The sequence below is a fragment of the Copidosoma floridanum genome, unplaced genomic scaffold (assembly GCF_036245765.1).
Source record: "Copidosoma floridanum isolate Cflo_tuat_1 unplaced genomic scaffold, Cflo_Japanese_pri ptg000026l, whole genome shotgun sequence".
Classification (NCBI taxonomy): domain Eukaryota; kingdom Metazoa; phylum Arthropoda; class Insecta; order Hymenoptera; family Encyrtidae; genus Copidosoma; species Copidosoma floridanum.
This window is the reverse complement of record NW_028321903.1, coordinates 10,014,593-10,038,616: the sequence shown is the minus strand read 5'-3', so window position 1 is coordinate 10,038,616 and position 24,024 is coordinate 10,014,593. Positions and strand designations below refer to the sequence as shown.

The 24,024-nt window shown below is 35.7% G+C and overlaps 1 protein-coding gene across 6 annotated transcripts in view; it reads right to left on the bottom strand.

Moving 5' to 3' along the window:
- Positions 1-2,015: 2,015 nt before the first annotated feature.
- Rim2 (replication in mitochondria 2) overlaps positions 2,016-24,024 on the bottom strand; it is a 430,077-nt gene continuing 408,068 nt past the window's right edge. For all 6 annotated transcript variants that reach the window (XM_089595618.1, XM_089595619.1, XM_089595617.1 and 3 more), the window contains one exon: positions 2,016-2,585. In XM_089595618.1, the coding sequence (XP_089451744.1) occupies positions 2,251-2,585 (335 nt within the window). In that variant the 3' untranslated portion in view covers positions 2,016-2,250. The remainder of the gene's footprint in view (positions 2,586-24,024) is intronic.

The following is a 24,024-nucleotide window of genomic DNA, read 5'->3' as shown; positions in this document are numbered from 1 at the left end:
ATATTTTGAGTTTCATATCATTTTAATGGTTTTTATGGGCACTTATTTTTAGATTGATAATAAAATAATGGCACAATGTCATTGAGTAATTGTATAAAAATAAAACAAAACTTGTATTAATGGGCTATAAAATCGCAAAAAAATAAATGACAAAAAAAATTTTTTTTTAAATTGATGAAATGAAATATAACATGAAATAAAATTACAAAAGAAATGAAGAAATAAAATGGAATGATAAAAAAATGAAATAAAAAAGAAAATGAAAAAAAAAAGATTAAATATGAAAATAAAAAAAGAACGTCGTGCATAAATACAGTACTCACGGAGTTTAACCATCGTGAGTACTAAACTACTTATTGTTTTTTTTTTTTCATTCGTTTTTCAAGTTTTTGTTTTAGTAAACAACATAAATGCAGTACTAACGTTTACAGAGCTTCGTTCTTCCTATGGGTCTGGCGACCCCCTTGTTACCTGAAAAATTGTGTCTATACCCATCTTATGTTTAAAGAACTTCGTTCTTACCGTGGGTCCCATCATCCATTAATACCCCCTGCTTTTTTTTATTACATAAATTGCCATTATTGTTATTTTTATTATTATATCACTTAAGCTAAGCTCTGGCCATCTGTAAGGTACAGTTTAGATAAACGCGAGCTCAACTTAAGTTAAATATTGACTAAGCAAAATAGAGTTTGGGATCTTTTGATTGCCCTGGCTAATATTTGACCAAACGTGAATTTTTTCTGAAGCTTTGTAACGTTTGAAAATTTTTTTGCGGCTAAAGAAGATTGAAAAAATGTATCTACAATTTGGGAAACAAGAAAACATTTTTCAAGTGTTTACAACTCTTTGTTATAACTTCATCCCACTGTAAAGAAAAATTTGTACTGTCCTTTTTTAAAAAAAACACAATTTATTATGCGTAGTAAATCAGAACGAATTCAATAGAAAGATTGAATAATGTTTTATTTTAAATATGGTAAAATCAATTTTATTATTTTTATCTAGTTAGAGTCTCCGTATGGTATGTAACAGGTACTTTAGAGTTAGGGAGCATCCCCTGAGAATACAGATTTGTGCAATTGCACTGCAAAATATTCATGCTTGTGCTTTTACAAATTTGTAGCAGATTTTCATGTAGCAGATGAATAGGTGCGTCAGTTTCTTATGCAAGACTGACACCAAGCTTATGCTTAATTGATTAAAAGGTTCAGACAGTCTTATTAAAAGTGCACAGCGGTAATCTTACTTGCAAAAAATAAGCAGCTGAGAAAACTTTTTTATAGTCTTTTTTTAACCAGGAAACTCAGTGCACTTATAAGACTTAGTTAAAACGAGAAAATATCTTGCCAGCTTTCTCTCCTTTACCTAATATCACACTGTTAGCCCTATTGAACGATTCATTTCAACATTTCTATGAGAGACACAAAGCTTTACTGAATTAAGAAGGTACTGCACCAAAACATTTTTATTTAATCCTTGCTATGTATATATACATATTATAGGTCAATGAAGTGATCTTTACATTTTTGTAATATTTTAAGACTTATGGTTTTCTCTGAAACTATAAGTTAATAAAACAAATTTTATACTTTTAACATGGTCTTTCACAAAAAAAGCATAAAAAACAATTCTTTCACTATGAAATTATGATAAAATCAACAGACTTCAAAAAAATTTGAGACCATGGAGAATATTTTATCAAATCAATTGGTAAATTATGAGCCTAAAGATTAATTAAAGCTACGGAGTTTTAGAATAAGATGTGAACGCGCATATGTAAACGGAACAAAAAATCATACCTTCCTTTTGCACTCCTCACTACATCTGGTGTGGCAGCTCCTTAAACTAATTACAGTAACTTTTGCTGAAAAATTTGCTGAAGGAGAACTACCAGGGTCCATATCATAAACAGTTTTTGAGGTTTTATATACCATTAAAAATATAGTAGTAATAATTACAATAATTACAAAAAAAATAATATTAATAATAATACTAATATTAATAATAGTCACAACAATTATAGTAATTATTATATTAAGGACAGAAATAACAACAGCTGGTTTGAACAAAATCTGGATAAATAAAGATCCATAAATGTGTTTGGAACACTTTCTGACCGAGACGATCCAGCGTACTCTTTAGGGAAAGGGAAGTTATAACATACAAGAAAGAAGTTGCAGGTATGGGTGTCTTAGTTTGATGATTAAGGTGGTAATTTTTTTTCTAGTTAGGAGTCGTCATTGAACTTTAGGACAGATCGCTTTTAGTCTTAGATTTGCTATAAAACTGCGTAGGCGCAGTCCTCATCGCAACGGTATTTTCATTGCTTATTACATCAACAGTGCTACCATTGTTAGAAATACTAGCTTTCATGGAAACTGGCTGAAAGTGATTTGTAAGAATGTAGACAACAGCCTCGTATGTGGCCATCATAATTGCTGTATTAGGTATTTGGCGTAACAGCTGGGTCGTTAAGCCACGGTACAGCCCTCTTGTACCCTCCTCTGCCATTATTGTACTTGTCGTTTGCCAAAAACCAAGATACTTGTTTCCCTCTTCTCGTAACCGCGTCCTTACAACCTCTGCAATGAAAGAGGTGCACGTATTATAACTTTACTTACAGTTTTTGTGAAAAAAAAGGTAACAAAAGATTTAAGAAATACAACACAAAGATAAGTAAGTTAATTCTATAATCAATAAAAGTTTATCCTAGGTATAATATTACTTATCATGTTCGCTAAGTAGAAATTTTGGTGTGAAAAATAAGATTTTCAAGAATGTCTCCCCAAGCTGTAGTTAAGTAATTATTTGTTGACCATCATGTATCTTTCAATAAATGTGAGAATGTGAGAACGTGAAGAAAATAACATTTTTTAATCTCTCACGAGGGGAGGTGCTAGTGGAAACTTGAATTTAATCACGCATGTTGAAGCCCTCAGATCCTAGTTTTAATGTGAGGGTTTAATAAACTATAGAATCTGATGGGTGTCTATGACTTTTTTTTTTTTTTTTTTTGAAGATTCATGCGTTGCAATTTATTAAAAAAAACGAATTATTCGTTAAAAAAGCTTCTTTTCAAACTTAATCATTACAACAGTAAAAGTACTAGAATCAAGTATCAGGGCTAATTTTTCGTTAAAAGTTGTACGCTTAATTCCTTATTCATTAAACATTAGTTTCTTTTCTGAAGGTACCTCGAAAAATTTATTTTAAAACAGTAAAAACTTATAAAATAAAATTACTGAAAAGTTTTCAGTGCAATTGCTTTAGGACTATTTCTAATAGATAGGTACGTTTTTTATAATTTGAAAAAGTGCTCTACAACCCATGGAAAACGAGTGTTATTCCTAAAGCATGGCATTTTATACTTTGTTCTTGAGAAAGAAGATGTTTGGTAAATTTTAAATTATTTACGACAATCAGTATGCTTTACTCACTCCACTTCACTCAGTGGCTATAACAGCAGAAAAATAAACAACTTGCATGCAGCAGGATTCAGTCAGTTAATACTTGGTATTGCTAGCGTAATGTCAATTAAACATGTATGAGTTATAATATCATAAATAAATATTGCATAGATCAAGGAATTAAATATTTTTTGAACAGGTTATTCAAGCTCTTATTCGAATCAATATCACGTGACAATGACGTAAGAACATCTGAATTATTAAGATTTAGTCGACTTGCGATTGATAACGTGCTTTGAGACGTCATTGTTCTTCGTTGGAACACGCTTCATTCGAAGTAGACAACATACTGTTTTTGTTTACTGAGAGAGTTGTTGACACTGGCGAACTTATCAGTACTAAAGTTACCATGAATCCAGAATTTATTAAAGGAACATCCGAAAATCTCCCAAAAGTAGATTTAGATATGATGTTAAATTTCATTCATTCTAACGAGTGCTATGGAATCATGGAAATGCGTTGCGTAAAAATTCAAAGGTTTTGTCGTATTTTAGCATATTAGATTAATTCAAGTTTATACAAATTTACTGTACCATGAAGTATTGTAAATCATTTTGCAACTAAGTTTGAGAAAAGGTTAAGTGTTACTGTAACTATGGATAGTCAGAAAATCCAAAAATTTCTTTCCAAATACTTGTGCTTTCATACGTTCATCAAAGTGATCCTTACAACAGTGACTAATTTTTGTCAATTTTTTTTTCTGGATAACTTACAGCATCGCACCAAAGTATTCTTTTTATTGGATTGATTAGGACGACTTAAAAAATCTTTAATTGATTCTTTGCTGTAGTATTTGCACATCCTGGCACAAAACAGTACTTGTACCTGTTAGAATTAGAATTAACTTTTTTTTCGTTAATTTTTCAATCATTCATTAGTTGACAGTTGTACGTATAATCTTACTTATACCTTCTATCAAATCATTTAGATAAACAAGCAGACGACACAGCTAGTTTCTGCTTTCTGTAGCAGTTTATTCAATTTCAAAGATCATGATTACATAATGAACGAACCCACATAATTCAGAAGTTTCTACATCATGATCACGTGACACCAATTTAGATTAGGTAAGAAATTTCAATAAATTATAGTATGTATTTCAAAGCCTTAAAGTAAAAGCTGTTTGGCAAGTTTACTCGGGGCATTTTCAGCAATTGAAAAAAAAATTGAATCGGAGAACATGCAAGTTCTCTATTATACATAAATAAGTATATAAAGCTATTGTTGCTCCTATCTGAGGCTTCTACTGATAAAGTTGCTTATCATATTCATTTAAAGTAAGCCATACTACTATAAAAGTGATCGAATCTCGTCATCTCAGAGGCCTTCATGATTATATAGTAGTAATAACTCTTATACGCATCCAATTTTTTAATTAAACTTGCGATAAGAAGGATTTTAATCCATAGGCGGCGAGTGTATCCATCATACAAAACCATTTCATTTACTTACTTGGTTCATCCTCTCTCCAAAAAAAGGTTCCAATTTAAAAAAATAGACGTACGGCAGGAAACTGACTCTATCTAAAAGTGAGTAAAATTGTGTACTATATTTAAATACCCACATACTCTTTATTTAGTTACTTGGACCAATACTCAATTTAATCTTCCTTATAAGCAACATAGTATCTAAGTATGGCGTTTCAATGACATAGAACAGTGGCCAATGGCCAAAAATCTGAAAAAATTCCAGATACTAAGTTATTAGTTTTAAATTTAGTACTCAGGGTTTTTTTTGGATCGCTGATGACAAACATCATGACAAATACTCGATGTATTACTTGCTTTACCATTTAGTGACTCCCCAGCACTCAAAATATCGCATTTATTTTAACATAACCGAAATGCATTCCATTGTCATAGTTTTCTGCGTCGTTTGAATGAAAGATTTACCGTTTACGAGTGCATGACAAACATTACTCATACAATATTCATTGAAATGTTAAAAGAAGCAACAATCAATAAATACTGATGGCAAAAAAAAAGTTATAACATAAGCATATTATTAATTGTTTAAAAATTGTAAAACACTATTTTCAAAGTTTTTGATTATATTTCTATTTGTTGTCAGACCTTTTTTGTATGGATATAGTTTTACTTACCTACTAGAAAACTTATAAATCTACTTGCTCCTTAGAAAAGTTTATGTTTATGTCTAGCTGACTTTTGTTTATTAATACTGTTTGGATGCACAGTTGCCATTTGAAAATTCGAATGGGTTTTAAAAAATTATCGAGCTTTTTAGTCATTAACCACCTAAAAATCTATGGTTTTGTCTTTGGAATCTTTAATCGGCAAAAAAAGTTATAAATGTAACGTTTAAAAACTTTAATTTTTTAATTGCCCCAGTAAAAAGTCACGTGACTCTAGAAAGGTTTAATTTAATTTTAATACTGGAGAGCAGTAGACTGACGCCGTAGACTTTTTATAGTACCCTAAATTTTTACAAGCAGGGCCAAAGATGATATCAGATGAGAAGATGCGGCTACGTCTCATTATCCATGACATGCCAGTTGACATAGAAAAAAAAAGAAATTATAAAATGCGTCACTACGCAGAATCTTGGTCCTGGGACATCTCACGAAATCAGATTAGTTTATTTGTATCCAGTGGCTAATAAAATGATGCGCTTCTGCGTGATCGAGGTAAAGCCAGAACGTAGATCAGTCCTTCTACGTCAGCAGCTAGTTATAATTAATTGGTGAAAATTGGACCAGTATACATATTATAAATAATGTAAACAATAAGATAAATTTCTATGTGAACACGATAACTTGTATCTACGATGCTCTTGACCCATATCACGTGGTTAAATCAGGAAGGAAATTATCAGCTTGGCTGACTTACGATTTACACCAGCTGATAAATTTTGTAATAGAGTCTGGAGTACTTACAGACAATATGTGCGAGTTTCAGATCATTTAACATACAAACAGCTTAGAAATAAGATCAACAAGTGACTCGCAAGGCTATCTCTGCCTATTATACGAGTAAGTTGCAGAGTTCTCGAAATGCTTCCAAAATATGAAGGGTTGAATGCAATACTCCCAGAGTGCCACTCCCAGAAGTAAGAAAACATTTACAATTTTTGCTAGCTGTGACAAAATTAATCTTTATTGTACTGGCAAGAAAAATGCTGTGCAGTTCAATGATTTATGCCCAACTACATATGTGGCTCTGGATCGGTGCTTCTATTTTGCTCATGTATTTGCTAAAAACGGTGTAAGGACAATTTATAATGGTAAAACAAACGCGCTTGGGCTTTATAGTGTCTTACTCAGGTGTATAAAAAAAAAATATTCTCACTATACTCCCTATACTGAAGCACATTATAAATTTTTTAATGTAGTTATGTCAGTTTCCTAATGAATTAAAAAAGGCTTTTGTACGCGTTACTTCCAAAAATTTGTCAATCAACTAATACAGGACGTATGCAAGCAACTACCATCATATCAACATCTGCGAAGATTAGTAAGATATTAGCCACGGAGCAGATCAATGAATACATTCAATGTGTTGATTATCGGGATCCATTTCAGTGTAGGTTTAGAAAATGTTACAACACTCACACAGTTTTTGTTTTACGTGGAGGTGATTGACGATATATTGAGGACTGCTAATGGACAGTTGAAAATTGTTTTTGTTGCTGTAGATAGATAAGAAAGCTAATCAATCCTATTAACTCATGAATCAGGAATGCCACCAGATAGTATTTTTGGTCCACTCTTATTTTTTATGTATGCAAATAATGCACCGTCAGTACAAAAAAATTATATATGTGTGCAGATGATCTAACATCTTACATTTACGGTATTTTCTATAATGTGCTACGTACGGCTAAACTGATATCTGCTTTTGGATATCAGATTGCATGATTTAAAAAAAAAGCTTGCCGTATGACCTTACCAGTCTGGGATAGGACAAAATTATGCAGATACTTATTTTATATTTATTAGACTTGGCTGTTAAGTGGACTTTCAGAAAAGCCGTGAGAAGTAATAATGCCTTGTTATAAAAATAGACTTATTAAATTTTTACTTTAAATATGCGTTCGTGGAACCTAATGAACAGTTTTTCTAGTTATTATGTAATGATTTAATTTTCTCAAATTTTTGACTGGCCTGCATATTTCTATTGTTGTCACTACTGTTATTGCTCATACGCTTATTTTCATTATTATTGATATTTTTATTGCTACTATGAACTGTATTGCGTTGTATTTTTAATTTTTTTAATTACATGTCCTTATTTTCTATTTTTTATTTTGTTTATTTATTGATTTTTGTCCACTTAAGAATAGCAAATGTGTTAGAAGTACTGTGACGTACAGTATCTAGAACCTTTGTAAGTTCGCGCCCAAGACTCACCTCTCACGGCGCATGAGCAGCGGATACAGAGTATGATGATCACCTTTCGGTGGCGGGCCCGAGCGTTATCGGCTCTCCCGCTCTCTCCCTCTCTCCGATCAGCCGCCGAACCTAACGCCACGCACGCGACTGCTCTCGCTTTGAGACTCTAATAAACGAACATATACTTTCTTCCAGGTGTATTCAATCCCCTTACACCCCGAAACTCCACAATTCCCACGTAACAGTACCTAGAATACTTAACTAATTTAATTCAATTTAATTCAATTCGCACTACCCTGTATATACGCAAGTTAATGCTCCTAGCTTTAGTTTTACTTTCATTTATATCAGTGGGCATTAGCTACCGTGATTCTTACGTCCTTGTATATGTACTTTCAAGGTCAATTACCTCCAGTAGTCCCAGGGACGACGTGCCAAAGCCTTGGTACCCCTCCTATTCCACTCTGTCATTCGCATTCTTCACCTGTACTACCCACCCATCTTAGCGCTAGCTGGGTCGACTAGCAGCATACTAAAGTGGGCGGGTGTACCGTAACCGGACAGGTTATCACAGCTGTAGGTGTGGTATTTCTTTTTCTCTGAGCTTCAATCTTTTACTACACGGCTTCGTCACTGCACTTTGATTCCAAGTCAATGGCTTTGTCCTTACTTTAGATCATACTACGTGTCATCTGCAGGTGCTCTCGTTGGCAATGGCGATGCAGATCTCTTGTTGGCTCGGATGGGGGGGGGAGGGAGGCGTCTCATACGCAACTACTTCTGATGTTCTCTTGTCACTTCAGTAGTCTGCCTCACTGTTCCACCATATTATCTTTTTTCCATTTTATTAGCTTCTCCCATGATTTGACTCAGCTGGTGCTATAATAACTGAAACGGCTACTGCTGAAGTCAGGCACTAATATCACACGCATACATTCATCCACATGATTTTTTTATTCATACATCTGTACATCTATATCTGGTCTTTACCCTCCTACTATTTCCTCTTAATTTTCTCTTATCTATAAGTACACGAGTGCTGGAAATCGTATTCTCATACATCAGCGTTACCTGGCGGTACTACCACTAATCATTGTTTAAGTTATCAGCATCCCTCTCTTCTTGATCATAAGCACTGAAAAGAAAATGCACACATACAAAAAAATTCTAGTACATGCACCGTTAAGTCTGTAAAGACATCTGAGAAAAAGGGACGGATGGCGTGTGCCGAGACCAGGCAGCTCTCGACATGTCATGTGACCTTGTCACTAACTAAATACCATCTAGTCAGTAGTCTTACTATTTTGATTTTTTTTATTTTTATAAGCGTAGTGTACGTGCAACACGATAAAAAAAACACACTTATTCTTCGTTGTGGATGTAACATTAACAATATATATTTTAAAGAAGGGCTGGATATTAAAAAAAAAACTTATTTATTATTAAACATTTGTTCAATTCTATAGAATGGGTGATCAACATATTAATAATAAAATACATTGCAAACATAATGATAAAGTATGAATCTTAAATAAAATTGACTGTACCGTTTTATACATGTTAATGTCCATAATTTAAAAAAAAATTGAAAAATTGCACCAGCAATTATTTATTAATTTATTTTAAAATTGACAAATTAATAAACATAAAACAAATATTTAATAATTTGTATAAGAAACGCTACTGAAAAATATTGTTTTCAAAGTTTTGAATTATGAAAACAATTGATTAATTTGTGTAATTCAATAATAAAATCGTAATTAACTATACAACATTAAATAAGAATGTTATAAAATTATATTTTTAAAGAAATAATTTGTAGAAAACTTTTAATTTTTTTGTACAATAGAATACTATTAAAGAAATATGAAAATTTTACTCATAGATCTGTAAGTTATTTTGTCTCTAATGTTGCGACAATACTTAAGACAATATGAACAAGATTTTTGTAATTAGACAACAACTAAACAGTTTAGGTTCTTATGTGGGAGACGATTAGAGCTCTACTATTCACAGGATTATTAGATAGATATAAGCCCATGATAATGGGGCTGGACAGTTTTGGAATAGATATAACAGGTTAAAGAGTAAAATCTACATCACTGCAATAGGTAAAAGTTGAAGCTTCAGAAGACTCTGATACCGCTTTTTTAAAAGGATTAAACACAATAAATTTGACGATAATGAGGATAAAAGTAAAAATCTTGATAGTGTATAGTGTCTTCAATAATTTTGTTATGAATAAGGTCATACAGCTAGAAGTTGTTGTAGCGAAAATTTAAAAATTGATCACAGCAAACTATACGTGGAAACACAATCAGGATCAGATGAAACAACGGTAGCGTTGATGGTGAGCATGAACAGTGACATTATAACAGATAAGTGGTTCTTTGATTTCAGTGCTACGCAACACATGTCACTTCATAGGAATCTATTGTAAAACTACATACTTGATGAATGAAATAATGAAATTTAATTTTAAAATTTAGTTCATTAGAAATAAAGCCTTAATTCTTGTCAAAAACAAGGATGTCGTAGCTAAAACTTTGTGTAACAAAGATATGAATGAACTGCACATAGCTCACGATGAAGTTTTATTATCGAAAAGTAATAAGGTGAACATAATTCATAGTCATGATTGACATGGAAGATTGGTACATTTAAATAGATATGACATGTTAAAATTCAATTACATAAGTGTGGGCTGTGGAATTCCTAAATGCAATCCTAACCCATGAGAAGTATGCCTAAAAGGAAAACATGCAAGACTACCATGAAGTAAAAATGTTACAAGATCAGAACATCCATTAAATGTACTTTATATAGATCTATATTGACCTATAGAAATAAAGTTAGTAGTCAGATGTTAATATTTTTTAAACTTTACGGAAGATTGCAGCTGATCCATAGGAGTCTATTTTCTAAAAGAAATTTCAAAATGTATAAGAATATGGTTTAAAATCTAACGCAGATTAAAATCTTAAGCAAAAGTATCAAAAACTGAGAACTGACAATGGCAACAAATTTGTCAATAATAATACACCTAAATACTTCAAACATTAAGAAATTGTTTGTTTAAAGTTTGTGTCCATATACACCACAGCAGAATAGTGTTGCAAGAAAAATACGACTATTGTTGAAAAAGCTACATGTATGTTAGCTAAATCAAACCTTCCAACGTCATTGTTAGCTGAAGCTGTTGAGATTGCAGAGTATACATATAATGGATAGATATGCTACGAGAGTATTAAAAAATTGCACATCATATCAAGTGTGAACAGGCGAAAAATCAATTTTTCCGCATTTAAGGGTTTTTGGCAGCACTACCATGACTCATGTATCTGTTACGTCCAAACTTCTATAAGTGAAGGGCGGAACTCGAAGATTCGTTCTACAAACAAATAAATTTTCATTTTTGTTTGTTAGGAACCAGCCATCGGCCCAAAGGCCTTATTTGCTTTTATTTACAGTATACTTTTCTTTGAAATCGTTGACTTGGCGATGTGGTGTTAGGTTTCACCGAGCGATATGTATGGAGTGGTGTACACTGAGTTAGCGTTGACTTACTGTTAGAGTTTATGTCTTATTTCATACGGTAGTAGAGTATCATATATTAAATTAATTTAATCATTAACCAAGTTATGTCTTATCTAATAATTCAATAAATTTAGAAAAGACAGAAATAGTTAGTTTTACAAATAGTATGAATGATAAAGTTCCAGACTAGCATTTACAATGTTATATAATTTATAGTTACCTTAAGTTAACTTACTTCCATAATCGTTGGTTAGCCACTGCTTGTGCGCACGCAGTCGTTAGACCTTACAAGGTTGACCGCAACGATGTTCCTAATCCTACACGAGAGCACTCGTGGCGATGAAACAACTAGGCTTCTGCTTTGAACATCAGAAGCCAAGTCAACGGTCCTTTCTTTCTTGTTCTTTCTTGCTCCTCCTTGATTTACTATTGAGGCAAGTTTACAGTGGTCTGGTTTGTTCGAGCTTTCCTCACACAGCTTCGTCACCGAACTAATTCTTACGTTTGCTTGAAATGCGAGCTTTTAACACGTAGCTTAATCACTGAACTAAGTCTTACATCCGCTTAAAAGACGCAACAGAACTCACTCTACAACCTTAATAGTTACTTTGGAGCACTTGATGACAGAAAAAAGGCGAATATTGTTATGTGCGAGGAGTTTTTATACTCTTGCATTTAAGGAGGACGCGTTAAGTTGGGGATTCGAACGACCAATCAGAGCTTAACGTAATTACCTTTGATTGACACGAGCACAGTTGTGGTGCAATAATTTCACAGTAATTGATGGTTAGAACTGCTGATCTCTCTGATTTTACATTAAGTACAAATTGCTGTCAAAATTGTGTATGATATTTTTTGTGTACATATGCACTAAAAAAAAGTAAAATTGTTGATTAATCACATGATTTGGTGTACTGATACGAATTGATTTTGTAAGATGAGCAATTTATAAGATTGTTTGAGGTTGCACGCGTAGTTTGAGTTTTGTGACGGTAGCTTGTTTCAAAAGAAGTAAGTTATATGTCACGCGATTGCAGAAGCAGGTAAACCACTCGATGGTTCGAGATCGCTGAGCTTTTGCTTTTTATAATTTAAAAACGGAACTCTATGCTTTGAAGTAATAAATATTAAGTATATGACATGGAATGTCACAAACCCAACAACAAAAAAGAAAAAATTCGATAAAAATCTAAAAAACTAATTTTTGTTGAATAAAATACACAATTAAGAGGATACAGATTATTTATTACATCCATACAAAAGATAATTATCAGCCAAAGTGTTAGAATCATGAAGATGGACGATATTATCATCTATAAATTAAAACAAATCAAACAACGAATAATAAGGGATTAATATACTAACCGTTAAAATCTAACAAAGGAGCAGAGCTCGATAAGGAGCAGGGAAAATAAGAACAGAAAAAAAAAGAAGTTGATAAGAATAATAGAAAAAAAAAATCCGTAAAAGTTCAGATGACCAAGATGAGGCAATATCACCAGTAAGAAAATTAAAACGTACTTTAAAATTATCCAAGAATACAATTTTTTTTTTTTTTTCTATGCTGCGAATTATTAACTACAATCCAAACGCAAAACCTGGAAAGGGACTTAAATCGATTAGACTATTAATCCTTGTTAAAAGCTATGAAACAAAATATTAAGACGCTCACTGCTAATAGTACCCGTTCGTACGCTGGTTTACTCACACGAAAAATAGCAACAGATTCAGAATGGATCTTTAGAATAAAACTAAATTAGTAAGGACAAATAAAAAGATACCAGGCTAGATATGAGATACAATTTATTAAAAATATTGCTAGGACTTGCAATTAATTTTTACTTTTAAGTTGAACATTTTAATGAAGAGACAGCCTTTTTTAACGCCTTTTAAAACCAGCAAAAGCTCATATCAAAGCTGCGAAGACGGTACTTCGTTACCGAAATAGATCTATTAATTTGACACTACAGTTCAACACTGCATCAAAAAAAAAGTATATTTAAGCAGCCTTATTTATAACATTGATCCAAACTTAGTTAAAAAAGTAACTACACTATACATAGACAACAAAGCAGCTATTAACCTGGTAGAAACTTCGGCTTGTAAGCCACGCGCAAAGCACATTAATGCTGTATATCATTTCATGTAAGATTTTATAAACTCAGTGCTAATCACGGTAGTCTATGTTAACACTGAAAAGATGGTAGCTAATTTTCTGACTAGAAGATTGGCAGCTGAAAAAAAATGTTTTGCACGAAAGGTTCAGACTTAGTCAAACAGCAATCCCAATGAATTTTGTAGCAACGTTCCAGCAAAGTATAGTATATTTATATTTAAGACTTTTTTTTTTGTTTTATATCTTGTGAAGCATAATGTTGTACGTCCTTAATGCAAAATATAAAAGATCACTGAGTGTAAATGTAATTGTAAGAAAATGTGTTGACTTTGTAAAATTGTTTGGTATGACAAGCTACATGCATTAAGGTACAAGTGATATCTTAAACACAAGAAACAACAGTGACCACCGCATTTAGTACTTACTTACATTTACAACACTATATATACACAAACATGTACACACATTGCTTGTACTATACTGTGTATACATGATGTACTTCCTGTTTGTTGTACACATTAAAAGTTAGTTCAAACTCGTTGGCCGCAAATTGATCATTCCTTTCTTCCTTCTGCCCGAATTCCATCAATCTTCAATATCAAAAACAAAGCATCCTTAGCACCTATTCTTTTATAGTAAGAGAAATTCGTTTACTTACTCACAAAATTATTTATTTGGAAATTCAGACTTTCATCTTTTCATAAGGCTTAAGTCACTAGTTTTTTAATAAATTCAATTGTCATTCAAAATAAAGACTGTTAACAATCAGCCTCTGTCATTCAACTAAGGGTGCATGCTTGTTTACGTACAAAATTATTTACATTAAATAAAGTGTCAATGTGTCCTCTAAAATAAAATTGAGGGTGAATATTTATTCAAAAAATTATTCATTGACGATAAAGAGTTAAAAGCACCTGTTTTGTTATACAGTTAAGGGCGCTTTCTTATTTATTCATGGAATTAGTTATTGAAATCAAAGAACTTAATGTACACCGTATTATATAGTTAAAAGCACTTATTTAGAAAATATCAAGATGTTTGAATCGTCATTTGAAATGAAAATAAGGACGCAAACTTTGTCAAACTTCACACAACTCTTTATTCAGAATGAAATATTTGCAACACCTTGTGTTTAGTGTAAATGGCAAATTTTTATTCATTAGAAAGATCATTCTTATCAACTTGTTTGTATACTAATACAAATATTTATGCAAAACAAAAACTATAAATAACCTTTTGTTATATGATTGCACGTATATGTTTGATTATTTACATTTTATTTATTTCATGTTTATGTTGATAATATTTAATAAAGGCGTCTCACAAAAAACCACCTTTTTGTAAAAAAACAATTAAATTAACTCTCGTTTCTGCTTGACTATCGATGTGTATACGTAAATAAGCTTGCAAACGTGTTTATATCAACATTTAGACTCTTAAAGTTGACATGGTAATTCATCACAGTACTCAAGTGAACATTACCCCAAGCGGTGAAATGACGTGTTGAACAACCACTTTTGTAAGTCTTGACACACAGTATGGTTAAAACAAAAGTTGGATAATATTTAAGAAGGCAAAACTAATACTAACGGTATATATGTATACAGATAACCAAATTGTATTGGAGCTGTTGCGCATTAAAACTAGCTACACGATAACTACATGTAAGCGTAATAGTTATCACTTCTAATCCAAAATTGTATGCCTTAAGAATAACCATCAGATTTACATGGTTGTATGCCAAAATAGTATTAAACCAAAATTGCAAGTCATCAAGCTGCCCACACCGCCATCAAGGATCGATATTCTGAAGGTGTATGAAAGGCACTAGCCAAGCAATGTCAAATCACTCAGCCTTCAGCTACGAAACCGGTACTTTGGCTAGTGAGTTTAGCTGTTCAAAGAGTCGCTAACATAGCTTTATGATAAATATATATATATATATATATATATGTATTGATACAAATTAAATAAATGTTATTTCTTATCCTCATAATCTATACAGATTTCTGGCAAAGTGAGCGGCGACGAGGCTAATACAGTCTCCTAGTTTACTCCATTCACCAATGGTCTTGACTATACAAATGAAGTAGTGAGCGGATCGCTTGTGCAGTGTGTCCTGGAGGTAATTTTCTAGGTAAGGAGTTGGGACATTGACTCACCTACTAGGCATTACGTCCTGCGTTGACGACAATGCGTCAACATAAGAGAATTCCCACCATTGGGGAATGAGAATTCACATTCCAATTTGAAATAAGGTGAGCACGATCATGGAATCTTATTGAGACCACTAAAATTATTTTTTGGAAAAAACAACAGTACCAAGTGTCATTAAAAAAAAAAAAAAAAAAAAAAAAAAAAACTGACTGAGAAATTAAGCGATAAGTTTTTAATAAAACCAATAAAAAAAACTCTAGCTGTATAAGAGGAGTTTTAGAGAAAAGCTCCCGCATATGGGTCGCAAGAGAGAACATTACGCAAAAAATTATCAATGACGGAAAACAAACAGATGATAAAGAGGATTGCAAGATGGAGGATATTAACTCAAGTAAAAAAATGAAATATAAATATCTAAAGGACGATGCAATAGATAATAGAAGAGAGAAAGTTATGGAAATGAGTAAGAAAGCATTAAAGAGAGTAAGACAGCAGAAGTGTAAGCAGAAAGCACAAGCAATTGCAACAGCGACATTAAAGCCGAATGCCACAAGGCCCAAGAGTAAAAATACAATCTATTCCAACAAAGAGACAAGGTCAGAAATATTGTGTAAAGGTAAATCTCAAGAGTTCCAAAATCAAGACAACCCTGAAAAAACTGAAGGGAAAAATGTATTCGTGCACAGAGAAGATAGTAAAGGGCCTTACTCGATCTGTATTACAAAAATCTACTCACATAATAAAACGATAAATAAAATTAGTGTCAGAGGAATTCTTAGAGACACTAATGTAAATTTTGAACTTGCTGAACAAGAAAGGGTAAATAACGTTACAGTTATGCGTAGAACAGTAAAAGACGAGAATATAATAATATGTGTGGCCAGATAAATTGGTCACAGAGGTGGGAGAATGTCAAGTGTGATACGTTTTGATATAAATAGGAGAGAGAGAGAACAGGAGAGAGAGAACTATCAAAGGGTAAGGAGAGTGTGGAAGACGCACGAGAGGAGAGGAGAAGAAAGAAAAGAGGATAGATAAACAGGAGCAGGATAAAAGAAAAGACTCAGAATGGGGAAGAAAAATTCGAAAAGAATGAGGGGAAAAGAAATTGGAAGAGAAGAAGAGAGTTTAGTTCGCGATTAGCTGCGAAGCGAGGAGTTGACCAAAGAAGTGTAAGGCAAAGAGTGCAGGTCGATACGATTTAGGCCAAAACGCGATTCCGCACCAAGGTTAAAATTATCAGAGATTTTCCTTGAGTTCGCCTTCAACGTATTGACGAATACGTGTCTTTGAAACGAAAAGAGAAAAAATTATTCCAATGACAGTGAACTTAGAAATAACCTCTAGCTAAAGGATTATTAACGGCGGCTCTACGCAGCAACCAAGGATTGAAACGAATCATCTCACACAGAGAAGGTACCCATTAAACATGACTAATAAAAGAAAAGAATAAGTTCTCTCTCTCCATAGTCAAAGCATGTAATTATACAATTAACAGATAATGATGCGTTATAATTATTGATTGCGAACGTTTAATGGCAAATTAAATAGCGATATTTCTTTCTTACTCTAGAAAGTTTTTTTTATATAGTGGTATTATTCGAAATTATAATAAACAGCAGGTTGGCTGACCAACTAACTTAAATCATACAACAGATTTCTATAAAAAAAGACAGAAAAAAACATTTTAAAACAAGTTATATTACAAGTAAAATATACACATGTCCAGCGACTAAACTTACTCAAAAATTATACAATCCCAATAACAACAAAAATAAATTGATTCTAAGTAAAACTGTGCAAATCAACTCTAAAAGATAAATTTTATCACATAATGTTATTTATAATGATTGTTCTATTCAAGTGGTACCGTTTGTACAGAAGCCAGTACAGTGTTTCAACTGTTTTTTTTTTTTTCTTGGACATGCAGTTGAAAAATGTGACCTGGATCCGGTAAAAAAAAAAGCAAATAGAAGCGATGTGTATATATTGTGCGGTAGCAATAGATATAAAAGATATTAGTATGAAAGTAGCCCAAACTGCAAAAATTTCAAAAGAGACCATAAGAGTAGTGACTCAAGATGCTCTGTCTATCAACAACATTATAAAGTTAATGTTTATATAGCATATAATAGTAAGTCATTAATAGAATCTAGAAAATAAATCTATGTAGAAAAAGAAATATGCGTGCAAAAAAATCACAAAGAATTATTTTTCAGGCTAAGAGAAGCCAAAAGAAATTTTTTTATGAAAAATTGTAGAAAAGGAATTCAGCCAAGTAGTAAAAGGACGAACCTTGAGTACAAATAGATCCAAACAAGATATAAAGTTCCAATTTAAATAGAGTAAGATTATAGCCATGCTTGTCTCCTAGAAAATCAAAGACAGAAAAGAAACTGCAAAAGATAAAGGTAAATAGAGTAGAAATCGACTGAAGCTACTTCGCCAAGTACCTCGGCGTCACACTAGACCGTCGGCTTACGTACGTTCGTCATACTAACTGCACTCGCAGCAAAACATACGGAGCCTTTATGCAGCTAAAACGCTTTTTTAACAGCAAAGCAGTCTCACAGAACACCAAGTGCACCTTCAATGCTATCATCAAAAGCATCAGTACCTAAGCGATACCAATGTGGGCACTGCAAGGATACTGACTAAAGGGCATCCAAGGCTCTTTCATGAAAATACTAAGGTCGATCCCGGATATTCCTTGGTACATCAGGAATACTCAGATTATCCAGGAGTTCAACATCGTTTCCTCAAATTCAAGCAGCCCCTGCCCTTACGTCTAAAATCTGCGCCTCCATTACAGACGACCCAAACCTCACCATCGCCGCACTTGCGAACCTCCAACCCGGGCGCTTCGACCTTATAAAACGTCTATGCGCTCTAGTGCAGAAACCCTGAGGACCCTCAAAATACTCTAGGCCAGCTTTTATCGAATGCATCTCCATAATCTTGCCAAATAACCACGACTTTAATTCGCACGCTCTTTTCAGGAGTTCTTCCATCTGTCTTCCGTATCCTTTACGGTCTTAACCCTTTACAATACTTACACTAATAAAAAGTATTTGTGACACTTGATTTTTATACACATTTTGGCAGCATTACATCACACTGTTGGCAGCTACGCTTTATTGCAAGAGCAAGCCTATACTAATAATACGTAAAAAAATATTGGCTCACCCTAATTTAATGGCAAGAAAACTTTTTGTGAGAGCTCAGACAAAAAAAGGGTTGATTAAAAGATTTTTAAACTCACACAACTGATTTTTGTTATTCTAACGACTTAATGGCCCATAGTTGTTGATATATCTATAGAATAGGATTGTACGAGGCATGTGCGTTAGCACACACTAGGTTCGGATAGGGTGATTGGGAAGACACAATAAAAACACAATAAAATTAAACAGCATAAAAATAACAACTTTTAATGTCACTCACAGGCCAAGAAAACACAGTTAATATACACAAAAATTGTAAAGGTCAAATTTATACCGGAAAAAATAAATACTGTCTATATTCTTAAAGCAACGAACTATTGAAATATATAAAGGTGAAGAATGTAGAAAGAAAAGAGTCAAGTTGAATAACACGATATGTAAACACGCACTGTCCTTGAGCTCGCAAGAGATTTTGAAAGTTACTCGAAATAAATGTGAAACTGAAAGCACTGATAGAGTATAACTGATTGAACTATTGAATAACTATAAATCACTGTCTGTTAAAAAATGCACAATTACTGTCTGTGAAAATACACTAGAGTTTCACTGAGTCTTGCTGTTGATAATCACTGGTAGTTCGATGAGATTAACTATTTGAGCTGGTCTGCAAATTATGCAATAAGCAACTTAAACAAAGCACTAAGTGCACTGCACAACTGAGTTTTGTCCACTGTATAGCGAGAGTTAATCAGAAGATTTACACTAGCATTTAAGGGGATGTATGCACCTTTGAATGCTAGAGTTTGGCAACGTAACATAAGAGAGTCTTTCTTCAACGAGAGCTGAGTATAATCTGGCGCTTACAGTATACAAAGCTTGCCGCGTAAATACGCACACACACACCTGCAGCGCGCCAAGTCAACCAAGCGCACACGCACAAAGCGTTGAGCCGCCAGAGACAACAAATGTACACAATGTACACAAAAGCCGGGCCTACTGTCGGTCGCTCTCATTTCCAACATTCCGCCCGCCGTCAGTCAACGGCTGACAACAGCCGTAGACCGGCAGTGGCACCAACTTGTGAATTGGTCTCTTGAGAGCGCCCACTGAGGTCTTGAGAGTCACTACTCTAACCAGGCCATCCTTGCCTGGGTGGACGTCGACGACTCTGGCCAGCGGCTACTTTCCTGGTGGTAGAGTCTCACTAGTTATAAGCACCAATGAGCCTGTCTTGATGTCATGAGCTGGAGTATGCCACTTGGAGATTGAGTTTAATCTAAGCCAGTACTGTGTAGACCACTGCTTCCAAAACCTTTGTTTTTGAGCTTGGATTAGCTGCCAGCGAGTGAGCCTTGCTGGAGGTAAATCCAACAAGCACGGTTCTGGTGGTGAGTTTAGCGCCGATCCGACTAAGAAGTGTCCTGGAGTGAGCGTGTCTAAATCCTCTGGATCATTGGTAAGTGGTTCTAGTGGTCTAGAGTTAAGTATTGCTTCGATTTGAGTGAGCAACGTCGTGATCTCTTCAAGCGTGTAAAGAGTCTCTCCCATAGTCCGATGGAGATGGTGTTTCATCGACTTCACTACTGCCTCCCATTTTTCTCCCATGTGAGGAGCAGCTGGAGGGTTAAAGTGCCATGACGTTCCATCTTGGGCGAGCATGGCTGATAGATGAAAATTTTGACTGATTGCTTCTAAGTATAACTGTTGAAGAGCCCTGTCTGCACCAACGAAGTTCGTCCCACAATCAGAATACAACTTAAATGGACGTCCCCGACGTGAGACAAATCGCCAATACGCCAACAAGAATCCTTCGGTAGAGTAATTTGTCACTGCTTCGAAACGCACAGCAGAGGTCGAAAAACACACGAACACACATATCCAACCCTTGTATGTCTTCGACCCTCTGCCGCGCCAAGATTTGAGATGTATCGGACCTGCGTAGTCGATACCTGTGTGAGCAAACGGTCTGGAGGGAGTCACCTTGGCCTCGGGTAACTGTCCCATGAGTTGTTGTGCTCTTTGTGCCCGGTACCTGGCACATTTGACACAGTAGAGGATTCTGGATCGGATGGGGGCCCTTCCACCGATTATCCAAAACTCTTGACGAGTTTTGCTAAGAATGAGCTGAGTTCCTCCGTGTAGAGTTTGTCGATGAGCCTGATCGATAACCAAACTGGTGAATTGAGCTTGACGAGGAAGTAGGGCAGGATGTTTTGCATCAGGTCTGAGCTTGGCATTCATGAGTCTGCCTCCCACACGCAGTATGCCAGCATCATCAGTATATGCCATCAACCAGTGGAAAACATGGCCCTTTGGGAGAGAACCTGATTTGAGCATCCTGATTTCCTCCTTGAAACATTCATGTTGAGTTAATCTGATGAGCAAGAGCTTAGCTTGAGTGATGAGTTCTGCAGTGACAGCTACGGATGATTCCTGGTGTGTGAGTAAGGCTTTGAACTTGGCACAAGCAAGTAAGAGGGTGGCTGAGATACGATAGAGTTTGTGCAATGTGGAGCTGGACTGAGTGAGCCTGAGTAGGAACTCCGAGTCTGAGACTGATGACACCAATGTTAACACCTGACGCGCCTCTGTCTCATCCTCCACCTCGACGTCACTCGGCTGCAGAGGCCAACCATCCTGGGATTGTATCATCCACTCTAATCCATGCCACTAGAGCCTATGCTCAATCAATTGTGAAGTGAGAATCCCTCTAGAGGCACAGTCAGCAGGATTCTCCTTTCCAGGGACATGTCTCCAATGTGCTGCAGGGACCAGATCCTGAATTGCTGCAACTCGATTCCTGACGAAATCCTTTCACTTATTTGGATGAGAAGAAATCTAATAGAGTGTGACTGACGAATCTGTCCATAAGTGAATGTTGCTGATATTGAGTGTGAGTTGGTCGGTGACATACTTAGTGAGTTTAGCCAGGATGAGAGCTGCTGTCAACTCCAACCTTGGTATTGACATCCTCTTCAGTGGTGATACTTTCGTCTTGGAGCAGACGAATGAGCTTGACGTGGCTGAGTCTGACTTTATCACCAGGTAAATCACAGCACCCGTAGCATCCTGAGACGCATCAGCAAAGCCATGGAGTTCCACTGCAGAAGAAGGATGTGCTCCAAGCCATCTAGGAACCGTCACTCCGGAGAGTTTGGCTGGATCATCTCGTATTTGTAGCCACCTCTGAACGAGAGCATGTGGTAGTGGTGTATCCCATGTAATTTTGAGTAGCCACAATTTCTGAATGATGAGTTTGGCTGCAACAATCACTGGAGCAACTATTCCAAGAGGATCGAAAATTTGAGATATTTCTGAAAGAATTGTTCTCTTCGTTGGAGTTTGACTGAGAGGCTTGAGTGTGCACTGAAAGGTGAGATTGTCTGAAAGTGGTTTCCAAACCATTCCGAGTACCTTAGCATCGCAGTCATCGAGAGAGAGTGCTGATTCTTCACTTGAGTTCGAGTAACTGAATCCTGGCGAGTTTGAGTGCCACTTAGCCAGGGGCAATCCACCCACCATGCACAGCTCCTTGAGTTAGAGAGCCTGCTCGTTCAACTCATCTGGAGTCTCCGCTCCACCAAAAATGTCGTCCACATATCTGCCGCCGGTGAGAATCCGGGCCGCCTGGGGGTAACGGTGCCCTTCATCCTTCACCAGCTGCAGCAGTGAGCGTGTGGCCAGAAATGGAGCAGGCCTCGTCCGGTAGGTCACTGTGGTGAGCTGGAAGTGAGCTTCCTCGTGAGTTTGGCTATGCCAGATGATTCGCTGAAGATTCCAATCGTCTGGATGAACCTTGATCTGACGATACATCTTGGAGATGTCCGCAGAGAAAGTCCATTTGAATGTGCGTAACCAGAAGAGTATATCTGTTATGTTGGGCAGTAGATTAGGTCCCGTGTGAGTTATGCTGTTGAGTGAATGTCCAGAGGAAGTGAGGGCTGATCCATTGAAAACCACCCTGATTTTGGCGTTGTCTCCATCTTTCTTCAATACGCCGTGATGAGGCAGATAAAAATGAGGCTTGATGTTGAGCTCATCTGCAGGCACCGGTCGCATATGGCCAAGACCCAAACATTCATTCATAAAATCTGTATAGAGCTTGTCGTACTTGTCGTCTGTTCTGAGCCTGGCCACCGTGCGATCAAAGAATTTACGAGCACGGTTGACTGAGTTGCCCAGCAGAGATGAAGATTGCTTCAGAGGAAGCTTTACCACGTATCTTCCGGTGCTATCCTGAGAGTGAGTTCGCACGAAGTGTTCCTCACACTCCTGTTCCTCTGGTGTAAGCTGCGAGCTTGACTTTGAAGGGACCTCTTCTTGAATCCAGAAATTGATGAGTCATTCCTGAAGTTTATCTTCTATTTTTGAAACGATATGGTGAGTGTGACGAGTAATCTTTGTAACAGGCTGGTTAACGCAACCCGATAAAATCCAACCAAACAGTGTAAGTTGAGCGATAGGTTCTGATAAAGAACCTCTGAGCAGATCTGAGGTGATTATAGCTGAATAGTAGTCAGTGCCAAGTAGCAAGTCTATGTCTCGTGGCAGATAGAAATGGGGGTCAGCTAACTCCAGAAACTCCGTATGCAGCCACGATCTTGTCTTACATTGAAAAGATGGTAGTGGAGCTGTTACTCTAGGCAAGACATAGAGCATGACATCAACGCTGGAGTCAGAATATAATGAAAACAATCTGAGTTCTACTTTACCAAGTACTTTACTGACTACGATGCCTCTAATGCCCAGGATACAGATGTTGAACTTCGTGCGCGTCAGCTGCAGACGCTTGACAGCATCTTCCGAAATATATGATAATTCTGAACCTTGGTCGATCAGAAGCCTGAGATGATGATGTGCAGCTGGAGCACGTACCTGGGCTACTGCTGTTGGCAACAAGATAGATGAGTGACTAGATGTTTGGTTGGACGATGTGATCATTGTTGAGTTGGACTTGATGTTGACTTATGTTGACTCTGAAATGAGTATTACTAGATGTGGAGTTTCGACGATGAGTGTGTCTGATGACTGCGCTGATTTCCTATTCTTGATGTTAAGTCGGCTGAGACGCCAACCTGCTGATCGGTTGCAACAACCGAACGCCGTGAATCATGGTATGGTGAGCCGTACCACAGATTTGGCACCTCTTCGTGTTCATACACTCAGCAGCAGCATGGCGGCCCAAACAGTTGAAGCACAAAGGCTTGTCATCCACGAACCGGTATCGTTGGT